Raw genomic sequence first — 21751 nt, 5'->3', positions numbered from 1 at the left:
CAGAAAAGGGTTTAATTAAGGGAGTATTTACTAGGGTGTGATCAGGTTTAAGAAAACCAGCCGGGAGGCCAGGCGGCAGGGCGCGGTGGCTCACGCCTGTAATCCCAGCACTTTGGGAGGCCGAGACGAGCGGATCACGAGGTCAAGAGATCGAGACCACCCTGGCCAACATGGTGAAACCCCCATGTTACAAGTGAGAAAACTAAGGAGAACAAGAAGATAAGGAACACAGGATGTGGAATTCCGGGGGATAGAAATTTAGTAAATCTGAAGCATCTAGCGGCTACCAAGGCACTTTAGAGGCTTCCCCGTGGATGGTTAAGCCGCCAGCCACACCTTGACCTTGCCTACCGCCCGCTGAAAATAACCGGAAGAAGAGCTTGACTATGACGACTAGGGACTACAAGTCCCGGCATGCATCTCTCCGCGTCTATCTCAAAACCTTCAAACTTTAGGCTAAAGGAGCTTTTGGAAACCTTGCGCGTCGGGACCTGTAGTCGTCCCAGTTGGGGCTAGGCGCTTGCCGTAGTGCGCTCATTGGCGCCCAGGGCACCGCCCCCGCGCCTTCGCCTCACATTGCTTCTCCAGCACGCACTAGCGGCGCGTGCCCACGCCCTCCACCCCCTCCCCGGGCCTAGGACGCAGGCGCGCGCACGCTCCCCGGGCCGGGTAGGCGGGGGGTGGGGAGGGGGAGAAGAAGAAGGAGGGGAAAGGGAAGGGGGGTTGGTTGTCCACTCTGGTGAGTAGACGGCTGTGGGGCACAGAAGTGCTAAGGCCTGGCTGCCGGGCAGGTGAACTCTGCACGGGGTCTAGGGCCCGCGGAGGATTCGGAACTGAGTCGGCACGCCTTGGAAGCAAGAGTCGCGCCGCTAAAACCCGGAGGTCCTCAGGGGGTGAAGCCCCGGCCTAGGCCCCGCGGAGATGTCCAGCTGCGGCGCTTGTACCTGCGGGGCGGCCGCCGCCCGACTCATCGCCTCCTCACTCGCCTCCGCGCAGAGAGGTAACGAAATAGTGCCACTTCTGAGCTCTCAGCCCTTGGGAAGGGGGTGGACTGGCAGATGGGAGGGGGCCCCGGGGAGGGCACGAGGCCTAGTGTTGCTGGGGACTGTGAGGGAAGGCGCGGCGCTTCGCCCGGCGCCCACCACTTTCCGCGTGGAATGGGGCTCTGCCAACCTCTGGAGCAGCCGTTGCTCATATTGGAAGTAAACCCCTTCCCCCGCAGCTGCCTGCGCGTTTTCAGGCCTGCTGACTTTGGGGCCGTAATGCGGCCACTTCGTAGAAACCCTGAATGTCTCCAGCCCTACTCAGCCCCGCCGGGGACCGCCGTCTGCCCCAGCTGTGGCCCTTGTTCCACAGCCTGGCCGGGATCCCCCTTGGGCCCTTCGGGGGCTCTGGGAGGGGCTCGGCTGAGGGGCTGTCCCTGCTGGGGTCCCCCAGGTCTCGGGGGTACCCAGCCGGCAGTCCCGGACGCAAGCCGCGCGATACCCGAGATGTTATTACTGTCACCGTGCTGCCCAGACACTGGGACATAAACCAGGTTCACAATACTTCCTGGCTTCAGGCAAGCCTCGGGGCCCTCAGGACAGTGGCCGGAGAGATGGAGAGAAGTCCCCCAGGAGTTGGTTTGGAAGTAATTGGGCGTTTCATCAAGTCCATTGCTGGCTTTCCTAACTTGAGCGGAGGTAACTTCCTGAGTGGCGCATGTCTGTTTACCTTTCCTTTCTGTTTATCTGAAGCTGGCTCCCCAGCCAAGAGAGACTAGAAAAGAAACTGTTTTTCTCTTCCTCACATCTATGGATGTCAGACCACGAGGCTAGATCCTGTTATATCGCTGACTTCTAGACAAATTCTTTTTATTTTGGCTTATCAGTTTATGACCCTTGGATGGATTTTTTTTTAAAGACCCCCTTTATCTAACTTTTAAGTCAATTATAAAATTCTTGTTGTTCATATATCTTCAGTTTATTTACTACACCAGGAGGGATTGAATGAGGTAATGTGGGCAGAAGCATTTTGTAAAATGATACATAAATGTAAGGGAGTGAATTTAATCCTAAATCGTTAAGCCTCAACCAGTAAATGTCCCGATTCCAGTGTGACATATTTTTAATCCATTTATCTGACATACATTGCTATTTGTTGAGGGCCCACTGTGTGCCAGCCTTATTTTAGTGCTGGAGGTAGAGTGGTGATTAAGTTCTCACCGTCATGTTTAAATCCAGTGGAGTAGATAAAGAATAATACACTTTCCAGTGGGTGGATGGAGTATGTGTGTGTTCTCTTTGGGCAGGGAAAGCCTCTTTGAAAGTGTTCTTGATCTGTTCTGTCCAAGAGTCCTTGAAAACTTTTGAATCATAGAAGATAAGCAGTTATTTTTTTTTCTTTTCAAAACCACTGGTTTCGTTTCTTTCCTTTTCTTTTCTTTCTGATGGAATCTGCTGTCGCCCAGGCTGGAGTACAGTAGCACCATCTTGGCTCACTACAACCTCCCCTTCCTGGGTTAAAGGGATTCTCCTGCCTCAGCCTCCTGAGTAGCTGAAATTAGAGGCACCCGCCACCATGCCCAGCTAATTTTTATATGTTTAGTAGAGATAGGGTTTCGCCGTGTTGGCCAGGCTGGTCTCAAACTCCTGGACCTCAGGAGATCTGCCTGTCTCGGCCTCCCAAAGTGCTGGGATTACAGGTGTGAGCCACCCCACCCGGCCTAGTCTTTTTAAAAACAGCTTTTCTGAAACTTAGAAAGCTTTGTTTGTATGATAAGTTTTTGTAAATAGTGGAACTTGTAATTGTCTTTTATAGTTGTTGCCAAGTAGACTAGTGAAGTATACTTTACAGAAATACGTGTCTTTTTTGGCTTTCAGAGGTTCTTCGCCTGAGGTTTACAGGCCCCCAAAGGGTCCTTGGATAGAATTCAGAGGGTCTGTGAACTTTATTTTCACTAAGCTCTAACTGAAACATAGCATTTTCTTTGCCTATGAATGTAGGCAAAAGATCCACGGTAGTCTTAGAAATGTCTGTGAATTTGAATCAAAATCAGAAATATTTTCATACCACATTATAGTTGCTAGTATTTCAGAATATTGTTCATACTTCTTGCTACTTTGAAATCATAGTAATTATTTAAAAAGCTGTTAGATCCTATTTAATTTTGCTTGTTAATAAAGAGGCATATTTTAAAAATATTTTCATTTTGTTATATATTTTACACATTTAAAAATATTATTCTGAGAAGAGATCTATTCAGAGGCTTCACCAGACTGCTCAAGGGGTTCATGGCACAAAAAATGTAAGAAACCCCAGTTAATTTGCTGCAGAGCTTTATAATTTTTGTGAGGATTTTTTGATTGGTGAATGGTCATTTTGATTGTGTCTGTCACTCCCTCATTTTTTTTTTTTTTTTTTTGAAACGGAGTCTCGCTCTGTCACCAGCCTGGAGTGCACTGGCGTGATCTCGACTCACTGCAACCTCCAACTCCTGGGTTCAAGTGATTCTCCTGCCTCAGCCTCCTGAGTAACTGGGACTACAGTTGTGCGCCACCACGCCCAGCTAATTTTTGCATTTTTAGTAGGGACAGGGTTTCACTGTGTTCACCAGGATGGTCTCGATCTCTTGACCTTGTGATCCACCCACCTCGGCCTCCCAAAGTGCTGGGATTACAAGCATGAGCCACTACACCTGGCCCCTCATTACTTTTTCTAACCCTACTTTTGAGATTTACATTGTCTTTATTTACTTATTTATTTTGAGACAGAGTCTCCCTCTGTTGCCCAGGCTGGAGTGCAGTGGCGCCATCTCGTCTCACTGCAGCCTCTGCCTCCTGGGTTCAAGTGATTCTCCTGCCTCAGTTCCCATGTAGCTGGGACTACAGGCATGTGCCACTGTGCCTAGCTAAGCTAATTTTTTGTATCTTTAGTAGAGATGGGGTTTCTCCACGTTGTCTAGGCTGGTCTCAAACTCCTGAGCTCAGGTGATCTAGCCACTTCAGCCTCCCAAAGTGCTGGGATTACAGGCGCTAACCACCACGCCTGGCCCCCACAGTGTGTAATATGGCCTTTTTTGCCATTGACTGTAATTTTAGGGGGTATTTATTTTGGATTTACATGAGAAAATTAGGGGGCAGCAAACAGTGACCCCCATGGATCAAATTTGGTCACACCCTCTTATTTACATGTTGTTTTGTGTTTGCTTTCCTGCTACAATGGCAGAGTAATTGAGACTGAGACTACATGGTCCACAAAGCTGAAAATATTTACTGTTCTAATCCTTTATAGAAAGTTTGACTCCTGACCAATCTATAGCATTAACCAGTTATTAACATATTCCTTTTTTTTTTGGAGATAGAGTTGCGCTCTTGTTGCCCAGGCTGGAGTGCAGTGGCACAATCTCAGCTCACCTCAACCTCCACCTCCTAGGTTCAAGTGATTATCCTGCTTCAGCTTCCCAAGTAGCTGGGATTATAGGCATGCGCCACCACGCTCGGCTAATTTTATATTTTTAGTAGAGACAGGGTTTCTCCATGTTGGTCAGGCTGGTCTTGAACTCAACCTCAGGTGATCTGCATGCCTTGGCCTCCCAGCCTCCCAAAGTACTGGGATAACAGGCGTGAGCCACCATGCCCGACCAATACATTCTTTTTAAGAATGTTAACAGGCTGGGTGAGGTGGCTCATGCCTGTAATCCGAGTATTTTGGGAGGCCAAGGCAAGAGGATAGCTTGAGCCCACCAATTCCAAGAGGAATTGAAGACAAGCCTGGCCAAAATGGGTAGACACCATCTCTACAAAAAAATGTAAAAATTAGTCCTACATGGTGATGTGTGCCTGTAGTTCCAGCTCCTTAGAAGGCTGAGATGAAGGATTACTTGAACCCAGGAGTTTGAGGCAGCAGTGAGGCATGATCATTCCAGACACTGTAGCCTGTGTGATAGAGTGAGACTGTGTCTCAAAACATAAAAAAGAACATTAATGTCAAATATGGCAAAAGGTTAGAATGTTTGAAAGTAGAATGGTGATTATGTGGTATTTATTGAATTTCTTCTTCTGTAAAATTGAAGTATTTCATTAAAATATATGTTTTAATAAAGAGCTCAAAATTTTGTTTTTCCTTCAATTTTTTTTTTTTTTTTTTTTTTTTTGAGATGAGGTCTTGCTCTGTTGCCTGTACTGGAGTATAGTGGCACAATCTTGGCTCACTGCAACATCCACCTCCTGGCTTTAAGTCATTCTGCTGCCTCAGCTTCCTAAGTAGTTGAGATTACAGGCGCCCACCACCACACCTGGCTGATTTTTGTGTTGTTTTGTTTTGTTTTTTGGGTTTTTTTTTGAGACAGAGTTTCACCCTGTTGCCCAGACTGGAGTGCAGTGATGCAATCTCAGCTCACTGAATCCTTTGCCTCCCGGGTTCAATCGATTCTCTTGCCTCAGCCTCCTGAGTAGCTGGGATTACAGGTGCACGCCACCATACCTGGCTAATTTTTTGTATCTTTAGTAGAAATAAGGTTTCACCTTGTTAGCCAGGCTGGTCTCAAACTCCTGACCTTGTGATCCGCCCACCTTGGCCTCCCAAAATGCTGGGATTACAGGCGTTAGCCACCATGCTCGGTCTAATTTATGTATTTTTACTAGAGGCAGGGCTTCACCATGCAGGCTAGGCTGATCTCAAACTCCTGACCTCAAGTGATCGATCCACCCTCCTCAGCCTCCCAAAGTGCTGGCATTACAAAGTGCATGAGCCACCACACCTGGCCTTAAAGAACATTTGAAGTTTCTTTCCATTGTTACAGATATTCCTCTTCTTCTTCTTTTTTTTTTTTTTGAGATGGAGTCTGGTTCTGTTATTCAGGCTGGATTGTGGTGGCATGATCTCAGCTCACCGCAACCTTTGCCTCCTGAGTAGCTGGGATTACAGGTGCCCACCACCACTACTGGCTAATTTTTTTGTATTTTCATTAGAGATGGGGTTTCACCATTTTGGCCAGGCTGGTTTTAAACTCCTGACCCCAGTGATCTGCCTACCTAGGCCTCCCAGAATGCTAGGATTACAAGTGTGAGCCACTGTGCCTGGCCCAGATATTATTCTTACCTAACAACAGATAGGAGTTGCTGTCAGATGTTTATTCTCATTGGTAGAAATAATAAGAATATAGAGGATACATGGCCTTTTTCAAAATCCTACTGGTGAGGCAGATGTTGAGCTCCATTCAGACTTTGAAAAAGCCACATATTGTAATGTGGGTGATCTTGCCTTACTGCCAAAGGACACATACAGAAAGAAACATCTTTATCTAGAATCTTTCAGAGCTCCAAGCCCAGCCTGTTTTGGAGAGGGCTTTGCCTCTGTTGGTGTCATTATTTTCTGTCAGTTTATACTCCTGCTGTGAAAATGATAGCTTTTTTTCAACCTCCTTTATGCTCAAGGAATTTTTGTTTCCAGGGGATTTATTGAGGCATGTCTATATTTGACATAGATTTCCTTTTATTTTCAGGTATTTCTGGTGGTCGTATTCATATATCAGTTTTAGGAAGGCTTGGGACATTTGAAACTCAGATTCTGCGAAGAGCTCCTCTTAGATCCTTTACAGAAACACCAGCATACTTTGCCTCAAAAGATGGGATAAGTAAAGATGGTTCTGGAGATGGAAATAAGGTAATTTTTTTTATCTTACTGGCACCTGTATACATTGTGAATTCCCACCTGTTAAATATAATAATAGTACTGTCTCTTGCTGGCTTATATGTTTTCCTTAGGAAATATGAGATCTGAAGAATTTTATGTAATTAGATGTTTCATTTTGAACCTTAGAATATTTTTATAAGCATTGCACATAGTAAGCAGTAATTAAAATTTCTAACATCCCAAAGTAGTAAAGAAGTGTCATTTAATAACCTGTATAGTCAGTAAGATTGAATTAGGAATAGCCATCATTTCCTGCTTTCATACAGCTCTTATAACTTGTTATAGTATAAACCTCACTTTATCTTCTACCTAAAAATTGCAGATTTGTGGTATAACTTAATGTTGTAGCTAGTAAGTAGGTGATTGGTAGTTGTATTGGGTCAGTGACTTACCAATTTTTTTCATTATGTGAATTTGAGTAACACTTGAGTTAATTTTATATGTTAGACGAAATGTGAGGCACTTACATATCCATACTTAACCCTAACAGTGACTCTCTGATGTAGGTAAAATTATTCCCATTTTAGAGGTAAGTTAGATGTAAGAATAGTCAGAATCACTACCTGCCATGATAATAACTCCTGATTCAATTTCATTGAAATGTAGTTTTTTACCCTTAGTAACTTTTCTAGTGCTTAATGAGTCATTGAATGAAAGCTATTTATTTTATATGTTGGCACATGTCATATAAAGGAGGACTACAGATTTACATGTATTTACTAGAACTGATTTGACTTTTGAAGTAAATAGATCTTCTGACACCAGTAATAGTAGAGTAACTATACTAATAATTTCATTCTAGAAATTTAGAAAATTATAACATTAGTTACAAACAGTATTGTTTATATTTAAGTTGGTTGCCTGAAACTAATAATTGACACTCTTCCTTTTTTCTCCTTCATAAAAATTAGAAATCAGCAAGTGAGGGAAGTAGTAAGAAATCAGGCTCTGGGAATTCTGGGAAAGGTGGAAACCAGCTGCGCTGTCCTAAATGTGGTGACTTGTGCACACATGTAGAGACCTTTGTGTGTAAGTATTACGTCTTCTGTTTTTTCCGTACATTTTCTATACATTATTAAATGTATAGAAATATGTAAATTATGTAAAATTTATTGACATGTTTATTATTTTTTGGGACAGAGTTTCACTTTTGTTGCCCAAGCTGGAGTGCAATGGCGCGATCTCGGCTTTCTGCAGCTTCCACCTCCTGGGTTTGAGTGATTGATTCTCCTGCCTCAGCCTCCTGAGTAGCTGGGATTACAGGCATGCGTCACCACGCCCAGCTAATTTTTGTATTTTTAGTAGAGATGGCTTTTCTCCCTGTTGGTCTGGTTAGTCTTGAACGCTCAACCTCAGGTGATCCGCCTGCCTTGGCCTCTGAAAGTGCCAGGATTACAGCTGTGAGTCACCGTACCTGGCCCAATTATGTAAAATTTATAAATATAGGCCAGGCACAAATGGCTCATGCCTGTAATCCCAGCACTTTGGGAGGCGGAGATGGGAGGATCTCTTAAGCCTAGAAGTTCAAGACCTGTCTGGGCAACATGTTGAGACACCTGACTCTACCAAAAAAAAAAAAAAAAAAAAAAGCTAGTTATGGTGGTGCATACCTGTGATCCTAGCTACTTCTTTTAAGAAGGTTGAGGCTGCAGTGAGCCGTGATCATGCTACTGTACTCCATCCTGGGTGACAGAGAACCTGTCTCAAAAAAAAAAAAAGAATGTATATATATATACACACACACACACAATATAAATTGTATTAATTGTCTAGAAATATGAATTATATAAAATATATAAATTTATGTAACTTTGTTTGGTATGTAAATTATATATAAATTGTATGAACTTACCTGATTCTCTCTCACGTTCACCATATACTAGAAAATCCTCAGGACAGGTAATACTTTGCACTGTTGTATAAAAGACAGTTTAAGAAAAATATTTGCTTCTTTATTTTGCTTACTTGTGTTTATTTCACATTTGGATTTTGTGAATTTCTGGATGTGATTATTAGGCTATAGGAGAACCAAGACTTATTTATTCTGTATTTATTACTACATTCTTCGAATACATATTGAGTATCTCACATGGCTGGGAAGGCCAGTCATTCAAATATTAAGGTAATTTCCCTTAATACTTACCAAAGGAGGTAAGCCCTGAATTCTGGGAACCATCTGGTAATTATTAATGATTCAAACACTCAGAGAAGGAAGAAATCAGGGCTGGGCACAGTGACTCACACCTGTAATCCCAGCACTTTTGGAGACTGAGGTAGGCAGATTTCTTGAGCCCAGAAGTTCAGAACCAGCCAGAGCAACATGGCAAAACCCCATATGTATAAAAGATACAAAAATTAGCCAAGCGTGGTGGTGCATGGCTATAGTCCCAGTTACTCAGGGGACTCAGGTAGGAGGATCGCTTAAGCCTGGGAGGTGAGTCTTCAGTGATCCAGCCATTGAACTCAGGCCTCACTGACAAGGAAAGAGCCTGTCTCAAAAAAAAGAAAAGAAGGAGGCCGGGCACGGTGGCTCATGCCTATAATCCCAGCACTTTGGGAGGCTGAGGTGGGTGGATCACGAGGTCAAGAGATCAAGACTATCCTGGTCAACAAGGTGAAACCCCGTCTCTACTAAAAATACAAAAATTAGCTGGGCATGGTGGCACACGCCTGTAGTCCCAGCTACTCGGGAGGCTGAGGCAGGAGAATTGCTTGAACCCAGGAGACGGAGGTTGCGGTGAGCTTAGATCGCGCCATAGCACTCCAGCCTGGGTAACAAGAGTGAAACTCCATCTCAAAAAAAAAAGAAAGAAAAGAAGGAAAAAATCAACTGTTCTACTTTTGCCGTTAATGTCAGTAACTCTGAAATGCAAAGATGCTATTACAGATATTTTCATTAATGAATCAAATAATCAAAAAACTCATTACTTAAATGATTTAGAGTTGATGGTAATTAATTTTACTACCATGTCATCCTTTCTGTACAATCCAGTTGTAGAAAGCTTCATGACTGTAAGAATTCAGTGTCTGATGGTTGACTAGAGAGTATTCTCTCTCTCCTGACCCTAATTTTGAGACTTTGATTACAATTTCACATTTACCATTAATAGTAATTGGCTACCATATGAAAAGGTACTAGATGTAGTTTTTTGGTTTTTTGTTTGTTTGTTTTGAGACGGAGTCTCACTCTTGCCAGGCTGGAGTGCAGTGGTGCAATCTCGACTCACTACAACCTCTGCCTCAGCCTCCTGAATAGCTGGGACTACAGGTGTGCGCCACCATGCCCAGCTGATTTTTGTATTTTTAGTAGAGACAGGGTTTCACCATGTTGGCCAAGATGGTCTCGATCTCTTGACCTCATGATCCACCCTCCTCGGCCTACCAAAGTCCTGGGATTACATGTGTGAGCCACCATGCCTGGCTATAGTATGTTTATAGGTACTGAAAAGACTTAAAGTAGCTCCATCACATAGCTGGAATATTAGAGGCTCTGAACAAAATTTAATTTGGATCACACATAAAATAAAAGTGGTCTGGGCACAGTGGCTCATGCCAGCAATCACAGGACTTCGGGAGGCCGAGGCAGGTGGATCACTTGAGGTCAGGAGTTTGAGACCAGCCTGCCCAACATGGTGAAACCTTGTCTGCACGCATCTGTCGTCCCAGCTCTTCGGGAGATTAAGACAGGAGAATCGCTTGAACCTGGGAGGTGGAGGTCACCGTGAGCCAAGATCACACCACTGCACTCCTCCAGCCTAAGGGACAGAGCGAAACTCCATCTCAAAAAAAAAAAAGGGTAGAACTAGATGATAAAACCTTCTAAACAAATTTGATGTGATATAATAAAATTATAAAGAGGCCGAGAATTGCTCAGTTTATAAGGTTAGTGTCTCATATTTTAATCAAGAAATTTTCCTCCTTTTTTTCTTTTTTTTTGAGACGAGGTTTCACCATGTTGGTCAGAGTAGTCTCGAACTCCTGACCTCAGGTAACCCACCTGCCTCCGCCTCCCAAAGTGCTGGGATTACAGACGTGAGCCACCACACCTGGCCAGCCTCCTTTTTTTTCTTGAAATAAACATTTCAGCCTTTACAGACCTAAAGAATAGTTTCTTGATGGGCGTGGTGGCTTATTACTGTAATCCCAGCAGTTTGGGAGGCCAAGGTGAGCAGATCACCTGAGGTCAGGAGTTCGAGACCAGCCTGGCCAACATGGTGAAACCCCATCTCTACTAAAAATACAAAAATTAGAGCTGGGCATGGTGGTGGGCACCTGTAATCCCCTGGGAGGCTGAGGCAGGAGAACTGCTTGAACCCAGGAGGGCGGAGGCTGCAGTGACCCGAGATTGTGCCACTGCACTCTAGCCTGGGAAACGAGCGAAACTGCATTTCAAAAAAAGAATTTCTTAGAGTGGAAAAGGAAAGAAACTAATATTTAATAAATGCCAACATATATAGTTTTATTCTTGCAACCTCATTTTGTCATAACGAAGAGTATTCTCCTTTTTATAAGTGAAGAAACTTGATATTTAGCAAGTTTAAGTAACTCATTCAAGGTCACATAGCAGTGAAGATTTAATATTAAGATAAGATAGGAATTTCTTATCTCATACATTTCTACCATCTAGAGATTCTTTAGGAGTAAACTAGCTCCTCTTGGGATTAAATTCATTTTACTTCTATGCATTCTTTCCAAAACTTACCAGTTGTATTTATCACTAAAGATGACTGTTAAACTTAGAGATTCCCAAACTCCTTCCCTAGAGATTAAGATTCTGTAGATGTGGGTTGGGTCCTAGAATCTGTATGTTAGTAGTATCTGTATATTAGTAGTTAGACTAAGTGTGGAAACACTACTTTACTGTAATCAATTCAAGGCTGAGTCCTGTTTGTTTTGAAAATTCTAATTGGGGATGGTGATATGGGAGTAGAAAATGTGGAAGGAAAGAATAAAAAAAAAGAGCACACACATATATACAAAATTTATAAGCAAATGTGTTGATCCAGACACCACTGGCCTCAGAAAATGTGCAGATGATTGTGACACTGTCCCCGTCCTCTGTAACTGTTTGTAGGCCCTAGCAGTGCAATAATCCCCTCCTCCCTTGGTTTTACCTACCCATAATAAGTCTTTTCAGAATGCATCCTTTTGACTCCTTCTGTGTCTGATCTTAAAATTTGGGTCTTCATTGTCCTTAAGAGAGTTTTATTTGATTTCAGAGTACTTACAGGTTGAGCATCCCTAGTCTGAAAATCTGGAATTCAAAATGCTTCGAAATCCAAAATTTCTCAGTGCCATCATGACGCTTAAAGGAAATGCTCCATTGGGCATTTCAAATTTTGGATTTCACGTAGGAGTGCTTAACCAGTGTATTTACAAAACTTGAAAACATTTGAACTCTGAAACTCTTTTGGTCCCATGCATTTTGGTTAAGGGATACTCAGCCTGCAGTGTTTTTGTTTTTCTTTTTGAGATGGAGTTTTGCTCTTGTCACCCAGGCTGGAGTGCAGTGATGCAGTCTCCACTCACTGCAACCTCCGCCTCCTGGGTTCAAGTGATTCTCCTGCCTCGGCCTCCCAAGTAGCTGGGATTACAGGTGCCTGCTACTGCACCCAGCTAATTTCTGTATTTTTAGTATAAATGGGTTTTTACCATGTTGGCTAGGCTGGTCTCGAACTCCTGACCTCAGGTGATCCACCCACCTCGGCCTCCCAAAGTGCTGGGATTACAGACGTGAGCCACCATGCCCAGCCTGCATTTTGTTTAAGTCTGCATTTATTGGGATAATAGTTTGTAAACATCTTTTTATATGCTTTTTGGTCACTTGTAATTCTTTTGTGAATGGCCCGTTTAGGTAATTGCCTAGTTTTTGTCACGTAATTATTTTTAATTACTTGAGGAATGCATATATAGATCCTCCTTTATGAGAAAAGAGTAGACCCTTATAGATGAAGCTAAAGTTCTATAACATATCTTCATTGAACGTGTGATTTTTTAAAAAAGTATAAATATTCATATTTTTGCAAATTGCTTATTTTCAGTAAGCTATGTTTTGAGAGCTGTGTATGTTAATATAGTTGACTCTTGAACAGTGGGTTTGAATTGTTCAGGTCCATTTATACCTTGTTAATTTTCAACCAAACACATAAGTCCAGTGTATATGGGGAGCTGACTTTTTATATATGTGGGTTCCATGGGGCCAGCTGTGGATTTGAGTATGCATGGATTTCGTTATATGTTGGTGGTCCTAGAACTAGCCTCTTGTGTGTGCTGAGGGACAGCTGTACATGTGGTCCTAGTCTTTTCCTTTTTTTTTTTTTTTTTTTTTTTTGAGACGGAGTTTTGCTCTTGTTACCCAGGCTGGAGTGCAATGGCGCGATCTCGGCTCACTGCAACCTCTGCCTCCTGGGTTCAGGCAATTCTCCTGCCTCAGCTTCCTGAGTAGCTGGGATTATAGGCATGCGCCACCATGCCCAGCTAATTTTTTTGTATTAGTAGAGACGGGGTTTCACCGTGTTGACCAGGATGGTCTTGATCTCTTGACCTCGTGATCCACCCGCCTCGGCCTCCCAAAGTGCTGGGACTACAGGCTTGAGCCACTGCGCCCGGCGTCTTTTCCTTTTAAAAATTTATTTGTTTGAGAGATCATCATTATACCATGTAGTTCATTCTCAGTGGTTTTAAGATATTTACCAAATTGTATGATCATCTCCACTATCTAATTCCAGAACATTTTTCATCACCTCCGGAAGAAAAAACCCCATAGCCTTAGTCACTCTCCACCCTTCTCCCCTCCTAGCCCCTGTTAACTATTGACTACTTTCTGTATCAGTGGATTTGTCTACTCTGGGTATCTCATATAATGGAATTATATGATATGTGGCATTTCATATCAGCCTTCTTTAGGATGTTTTCAAGGTTTATCCAGGTTGCAGCATATATCGGTATTTCATTTTTCTTTTTAAGTTTATTTTCTTTTTTGAGACAGAGTCTTGGTCTTGTCGCCAGGCTGGAGTGCAGTGGAGCGATCTTGGCTCACTGCAACCTCTGCTTCCCGAGTTCAAGCAATTCTCCTGCCTCAGCCTCCCGAGTAGCTGGGACTACAGGTGCCCACCACCATGCCTGGCTAATTTTTATTTTTTAGTAGAGATGGAGTTTCACCATATTGGTCCAACTGGTCTCGAACTCCTGACCTCAGGTCATCTGCCTGCCTTGGCCTCCCAAACTGCTGAGATTACAGATGGGAGCCACAGCGCCCAGCCTGTCTTTATTCATAGTGGATAGGAAGTGGTATCTCATTGTGTGCTTTTTTTTTTTGGTTTTATTTTGTTTTTGGTAACAGGATCTTACGGGCTGGGCGCGGTGGCTCACGCCTGTAATCCCAGCACTTTGGGAGGCTAAGGTGGGCGGATCACCTGAGGTCAGGAGTTCGAGACCAGCCTGGCCAACATGGAGAAACCCCATCTCTATTAAAAAAAAAGAAGAAACAGGATCTTGCTCTGTCACCCAGGCTACAATGCAGTGGTGCAATCATAGCTCACTGTAGCCTCAACCTCCTGGGTTCGAGCTTTCCTCCCACCTCAGCCTCCTGAATAGCTAGGACTATAGGCACATGCCACCTCAGAGACAGGGTCTCATTTACGTTGCCCAGGTTGGCCCCAAACTCCTGGGCTCAAGTGATACTCCTGCCTTGGCTTCCCACAGTGCTGGGATTACAGGTGTGTGCCACCTCACCCAGACTCACTGTGGTTTTGATTTGCATTTCCCTAATGACTAACAATGTTGAGCATCTTTTCTTATGTTTATTGGCTATTTGTCTGTCTTTGGAGAAGTGTCAGTTTAAATCCTTTGTCCATTTTTAAATTGAGTTATGTTTTTATTGTTGAGTTCTTTATATATTTTGGACACTGGACTCCTATTCATATACACAATTTGCAAGTATTTCCTCTCATTCTGTGGGTAGTTTTTTTCCTTTTAAATGTTTTATAACAGAAGTCAGCAAACTTTTACTATAAAAGACCAAATAGCAAATATTTTAGGCTTTGTGGGACATCTGGTCCGTTTTAAGTATTTAGTTTGTTGCCAAAGTGCAAAAGTAGCCATAGACAATGTAAATGAATGACTATGACTATGTTCCAAAACTTTGTATATAGACACTGAGATTTGAATTTCATATAACTTTCATTGTCTTGATTTTTTTCCTCAACTATTTAAAAATGTAAAAACTATTATTAGCTCATAGGCCCTGCTGTGTACTATTTCATCCTATGTATATTTATAGTGAGTTTGTTGTTTTCTTATAGTATTATTAAAATAGGTTACTCTTGCTTAACTTTGTGGAAATAAAATACTATTTTTATAGGTACCATAATGAATGTATAGAAAATCATCAGAAATTCGGGAAAGAAGAGTTATATCTGAGAATCTTCTAATCATAAGGGCTAAGAATACATATGTACTATTCTTTGGTTTTCTTTGGCCCATTTAAAAAAATACCTTGTCAAACATGAATAGTATCTCTACCTTTATTTAAGGTAGAGACTTTAGTTGTTTTTGCTTACTGTGCTTAATGTTTCTTTTTTTTTTTTTGAGACGGAGTTTTGCTCTTGTCGCCCAGGCTGGAGTGCAGTGGTGTGATCTTGGTTCACTGCAACCACCACCTCCTGGGTTCAAGTGATTATCATGCCTCAGCCTCCTGAGTAACTGGGATTACAGGCGTGCACCATCACACCGACTAATTTTTGTATTATTGGTAGAGACGGGGTTTCCCTATGTTGGCCAGACTGGTCTTAAACTCCTGACTTCAGGCGATCCACCTGCCTTGGCTTCCCAAAGTGCTGGGATTACAGGTGTGAGCCACTGTGCCCAGCCTGTACTTAATGTTGCTCTTGGAGTTGGAATTAAACTTTTCTGCAATGGTTTGGAGATTTTATGTAGTTCATTCAAAATAACGAACTTTCATTTAAACAATTTCATGAATGGGTTTTCACTAAGGTAGTCTTTCTTGCCTTTGGCATATTATACAAGCTTGTTTACTGGGGACAAATTTATTTTATTTTATTTTTTTTGAGATGGAGTTTTGCTCTTTTTGCCCAGGCCGGAGTGCAATGGTGCGATCTCAGCTCACTACAACCTCCGCCTCCTGGGTTCAAGCAATTCTCTTGCCTTAGCCTCCAAAGTAGCTGGGATTACAGGCATGTGCCACCATGCCCAGCTAATTTTGTATTTTTGGTAGAGATGAAGTTTCACCATGTTGGTCCAGCCGGTCTCCAACTCCTGACCTCAAGTGATACACCTGCCTCAGCCTCCCAAAGTGCCAGAATTACAGGCATGAGCCACTGCACCCAGCCCTACAAAATTTTATATAAAGAAATACAAGGTATTTGTAGTAGCTGTTTAAAGGAAAGAAGTCTATTTATCTCCTGGTAACTTAACAAAATTAGATTTTTACCCCTTGTTTTTGGAGTTAAAAAAAATGTGCATTGCAATGCTTGTATTTTGTTTTTCCAAAATAACATTTTGACTAATAACATTGAATCCTTGAATTTAGCTATATGTTGAACATAAGTCAGTGTAAAATTGTATTGCAAATATTCAAGTCAAATTTAAGCAACCTTACAGCAGTAAACAAAAGAGGGATGTGATTTGTTGGTGTTTATTCCCTTTCCCTTTGACCTAGTTTCCCTAGTGAAATATTTTGTATTTGTGGTCTCAGGCCAGATTTTCCTGTCACACCACCTGAACTAGGTCAGAGGCTTCTCTGCCCTTTAATCTTTGCCCTGTTTACCATCACCAGTAACAATTGTAAACTAGTGCCTTATTATAAAGGCATTGACTATCGTTCCTATTGATAGGAAATGGTGGTTATTTATTTAGCCTTGTGTTAGTAACAGATACTTCGAATAGCTTGATCTTTTTCTTTAGGTAAGCATTTATTGGTGATCGTTAAATAGGAAACATCAATGAGACCTCTTATTCTTTAAAATTTCCTATTAAAGTTTATCCAGAATGTATGTGTTTTTTGGTTGGTTTGTTTGTTTTTTAAGATGGAGTCTTGCTCTGTTGCCCTAGCTGGAGTGCAGTGGTGTGATCCCAACTCACTGCAACCTCCATCTCCCAGTTTCAAGCAATGCTCATGCCTCAGCATCCCCAGTAGCTAGGATTACAGGCACGCACCAACATTACGACTAATTTGTGTATTTTTAGTAAAGACAGGGTTTCACTATATTGGGCAGGCTGGTCTCGAACTCCTGACCTTAAGTGATCTACCACCTCGGCCTCCAAAGTGCTAGGATTACAAATGTGAGCCACTATGCCTGGCCCAGAATGTATTTTTAATTAGTATTTTGTTTAAGAACAGAAATATGGTGGCTCACGCCTGTAATCACAGCACTTTGGGAGGCTGAGACGGGTGGATCACTTGAGGTCAGGAGTTCGAGACCAGCCTGCCCAATATAGTGAAACCCTGTCTTTACTAAAAATACACAAACTAGTTGGCGTGTTGGTGTGCATCTGTAGTCCCAGCTACTCGGGAGACTGAGGCAGGAGAATTTCATGATCCTGGGAGGCAGAGGTTGAGATTGCGCCACTCCAACCCAGCTGGGCAACAGAGTGAGACTTTGTCTCAAAAATAAACCACTTAATTATTAATTAAATCAATTCTTGTGTTTCTGTTTTTTTTTTTTTTAATTCTTGTGTTTCCACTTTTTTTTTTTTTTTTAGATGGAGTCTCGCTCTGTATCACCAAGGCTGGAGTGCAGTGGTGCGATCTTGGCTCAGTGCAACCTCTGCCTCCTGGGTTCAAGCGATTATCCTGCTGCAGCCTCCCAAGTAGCTGGGATTACAGGCACCTGCTGCCACGCCCAGCTAATTTTTGTATTTTTAGTAGAGATGGGGTTTTGCCATGTTGGCCAGGGTGCTCTCGAACTCCTGACCTCAAGTGATCCACCCACCTCAGCCTCCCAAAGTGCTGGGATTACAGGCCTGAGCCACACTGTGCCCAACCTGAAGTTTTTTTTTTTTTTTAATATGGAATTGTCTATTTTTTTCATTTAGATTATTTTGTAAAGACTTAGGTGTGCTTGCTAGTGCAGTTTTCCCTGTGATCTGTGGATATATCATTTTATTTAAAATTTTCCCGTGCTTGCTTCGGCAGCACATATACTAAAATTTTCCCAAAGGACAAAGAATTATATAAAGAATTTTTTTTTCTCTGCAGTTCTCTCTTTCTAGTTAGATTACAAAATTTTTTTTTTTTGAGACCGAGTCTTTCTTTGTCACCCAGGCTGGGGTGCAGTGGCGCAATCTCACTGGAACCTCCGCCTTCCGGTTGAAGCAGTTCTCCTGCCTCAGCCTCTCGAGTAGCTGGGATTACAGGCGACTGCCACCATGCCCAGCTAATTTTTTGTATTTTTTAATAGAGACAGGGTTGGGGTTTCACCTTGTTAGCCAGGATGGTCTCAATCTCCTGATTGCTTGAACTTAGGAGATCAAGGCTGCGGTGAAGTGATCACACCACTGCACTTCAGCCTGAGCAACAGATTGAGACCCTGTCTTAAAAAAAAAAAAAGAACAAGAGAAAAGAAAAATAAGTCACCTTTAATATTCTGTAACTGATGCATTGGAATTGAGAAATCCTTATAAACACATTCACCCACTGTGTACCCACAAAAATTTTTTTAAGAAAAAAGAGAAACTCTTTTTTATCCTCATTTTACACTGCCGTTGTATTGCTTTCAAAGGTAGTATGATTATCTTCAAATCAGTATGACTGAGAAAGTTGTTACTTTGTTAGTTTCTTAGAGGTTTTTTGATCAGAGAAATAGGAACTAGTAAAGATAAAATATCTCTTTCAACTTTTGTATATGTTTGAAATTTTTTTCTTTCTTCCCAAAACCTCACAAGTATATGTTTGAAATTTTTAATAATAAAATATTGGAAAAATATATTAATCTTGTATTTTACTTTTTTAGTTTGTTCATTCAAGTATTTCAATAAAATAGATGATTACTCCATATTCTTAAAGAGGTTTTAAAATCTTTTTTAGTGAGTGGAAAGTTGGAAGAATTTCATCCAGTCATTTCTGTTAATGAAGTATATCACAAAATGAAAGAACCTAGTAGACATGAACAAAAGGTAGTTAACTGAACTAATCCATCTTTGTAGTATATTTGGTATATAAATGAGGCTGTGTGTCAAATAGAGTGAACAGCAGGCCTACTTTGTGTCAAGTGCATAGCTTTCATTTACAGTGGCGTCTTTGAGGTTAAACACTGTTGGAATTATTTTTTATTTTCCTCTACTTACCTCTGTTTTCTTTTACAGCATCCACCCGTTTTGTCAAATGTGAAAAATGTCATCATTTTTTTGTTGTGCTATCTGAAGCAGACTCAAAGAAAAGTGTAATTAAAGAACCTGAATCAGCAGCAGAAGCTGTAAAGTTGGCATTCCAACAGAAACCACCACCTCCCCCTAAGAAGGTATAAGTCTTAATTAAGCTCCATCTTACAAGTATTTTATGTTGAAAACATTGCATTGCTTCTTTCTCCCAAGTTTACATTGAATCCTAATACTAGTATCTAAACAAGTATTATAGATTCATAATATGGACCATATGTGGCTAAATTTTTATTGCCTTTTGGAATTTAGATAAGGGGTCTGTTGCTTTTTCCCATGTCATGATTACTGTATTCAGTAATATAGCTGGATAATTACTAAAATGTTAACTTGTTAATTAAAAGTTAAAGTTAATCTGAAATAATATCTTTACAGTAGAGTAAGCAGCTTTTGATTTATTTTGTTTGTTTGGGCTCTTAAATAACACCAGCCAATTGAGCGAGGCGGATCATGAGGTCAGGAGATTGAGACCATCCTGGCCAACATGTTGAAATCCCATTTCTATTAAAAATACAAAAATTAGCTGGGCATGGTAGTGTGCACCTGTAATCCTAGCTACTCTGGAGGCTGAGTCAGAATTACTTGAACCTGGGAGTTGGAGGTTGTATGGAGCCAAGATCATGCCACTGCATTCCAGCCTGGTGACAGAGTGAGACTCTCTCTCAATAAAAAAAATAATAATAATAGTAACACCAGCCTAGGCTGGTCCACTTGACTAGCCTTAAAATAAAAAAAAAAGCCTGCAATTGTCTCCTTAAATTGGTGTATTGTATGGTAAAACAGCCTTCAGTCTAACAATATAAGCAAGTAATTTTTTTCATGGCCAGTGTGCTAGGGCTGCTCCTTATAGCACTGTGGCTTTGGTAGTGTGGACTCTTTTTAGGAGTCTCAGGCAGAGTATGATTTGGTCCTGTGAAACATAACAGAATGTACCATCAGCTCCATTGGGTGCTTGGTGTGTGCTTTTTGAGAACTGGGAGCCCTTGTACCCTGGCTGTGTGCTTTCTGTTCTGGCTGTGTCTCAGATGTTTACACACTTAGATTATTTATCACTGCCTTAGTGTATCTTTTTCTACTGTGTTTAGATAGCAGTGCATTTGTCTCTACTTCCAAATATGCTGTGATAGATTTAATGTCATTGGTATAATTTGCTAGGAATAAAGATGTTTAAAACTATAATAAAATGTATGTGCTCAACAACTAAAGAATTTGTCATGTAAAAATAATGGGGCCAGGTGCTGTGGTTCACGCCTGTAATCCCAGCACTTTGGGAGGTCGAGGCAGGTGGATCACAAGGTCAGGAGTTCAAGACCAGCCTGGCCAACCTGGTGAAACCTCATCCCTATTGAAAATACAAAAATTAGCCGGGCATGGTGGCAGGCGCCTGTAATCTCAGCCACTCAGGAGGCTGAGGCAGGAGAATGACTTGAACACAGGAGGTGGAGGTTGCAGTGAGCCAAGATTGTGCCACCGTACTTCCAGCCTGGGTAACAAGAGCAAAACTCTGTCTCAAAGAAAAAAAAAGGAAAATACAGCTATTGGGCTTCATGTTCTATATGAATTTGTGTAGACTTCAGACACCTGAGTTAAAATTCCAGGCAGTTTAACTATTTTCAGGAGTTTGTGAATTACTTATTTATTTTGAATCAGGGTTTCACTTTGTTGCCCGGGCTGGAGTGTAGTGGCATGCTCATGGTTCATTGTACCCTGAACTTCCTGGGCTTAAGTGATCCTTCCACTTCAGCTTCCACGGTAGCTGGGACTGCAGGCGTGTGCCACCATGCCCAACTAATTTCTGTAGAGATGGAGTTTCACCATGTTGCCCAGGCTGGTCTGCACCTGCTGGGTTTAAGTCATCTATCCGCCTCAGCCTCCCAACTTTGTACGGGGATTACAGGCGTGAGCCACCATGCCCAGCAGGAGTTGGTGAATATTAATTCACCAACCACTTCATTTCTATTCACTAAAAACTTAAAAAATTTACCTCAGGTTCCAAAACAAACTGTTATCAATAACCAACTATAGAATAGAGCTTTAGCTTCTATTAAAAATAAAGTTTTAGGGCAGGGTGCCGTGGTTCATGCCTGTAATCCCAGCACTTTGGGAAGCCAAGGCAGGAGGATCGCTTGACCAACACAATGAGACCCTGTCTCAAAAAGAGAAAAAAATATATTTTTAGAAAATTAAAAAAAAAAGAATACAGTTTTTAGTCTCATTTAGATAAATGAGTAGCTTTAAAGTTAATATCTGAGAAAAAACTAAATGTATTAAAACACATAGATACTGATAGTGTAATGGCTTTTGATTATATAATACCTGTTTCTGAAAAGGGTTGTTTTATAATATGTTATCCTTATGAAGAATATTAGGCATTTGATAGGTATAGATTTATTTTAATGATTTATATTAATGTTGATACTTTTAGACTCATGGTGACATGTGTAGTATGTATTCTAAATTACTTTAATATTAACTTTTTATTAAAAAATTAAGATCGATAGCATTGTTTATAGAATAGAAATTAGCATAACACTAGTAGAGTACAGTTAGACTTTGTTAAGCTAGAGAACAAATGAATTGTGTTTTTGTTCATTTAGTGTTTAGGGCCTCTGAATCATTGCTATATAATGTGTCATACCCTTGTCTTTTTGTTTTTAATGAGAGAGTTTGTTCAGATTTA

The 21751-nt window shown here is 41.5% G+C and overlaps 1 protein-coding gene across 2 annotated transcripts in view; it reads left to right on the top strand.

Moving 5' to 3' along the window:
• The first annotated feature begins 690 nt into the window (after positions 1-690).
• CLPX (caseinolytic mitochondrial matrix peptidase chaperone subunit X) overlaps positions 691-21751 on the top strand; it is a 40941-nt gene continuing 19880 nt past the window's right edge. For both annotated transcript variants that reach the window (XM_064361435.1, XM_064361434.1), the window contains exons 1-4: positions 691-1000; positions 6485-6645; positions 7587-7704; positions 19000-19154. In XM_064361435.1, coding sequence (XP_064217505.1) covers positions 922-1000; positions 6485-6645; positions 7587-7704; positions 19000-19154 — 513 coding nt within the window. In that variant the 5' untranslated portion in view covers positions 691-921. The remainder of the gene's footprint in view (positions 1001-6484; positions 6646-7586; positions 7705-18999; positions 19155-21751) is intronic.

Source organism: Aotus nancymaae, unplaced genomic scaffold, assembly GCF_030222135.1.
Source record: "Aotus nancymaae isolate 86718 unplaced genomic scaffold, 86718_ANA_hifiasm-v0.15.2.pri h1tg000041l, whole genome shotgun sequence".
In the NCBI taxonomy this organism is placed as follows: Eukaryota; Metazoa; Chordata; class Mammalia; order Primates; family Aotidae; genus Aotus; species Aotus nancymaae.
Note: the sequence above shows the minus strand (reverse complement) of the source record. Positions and strands in the feature narration are given on the sequence as shown.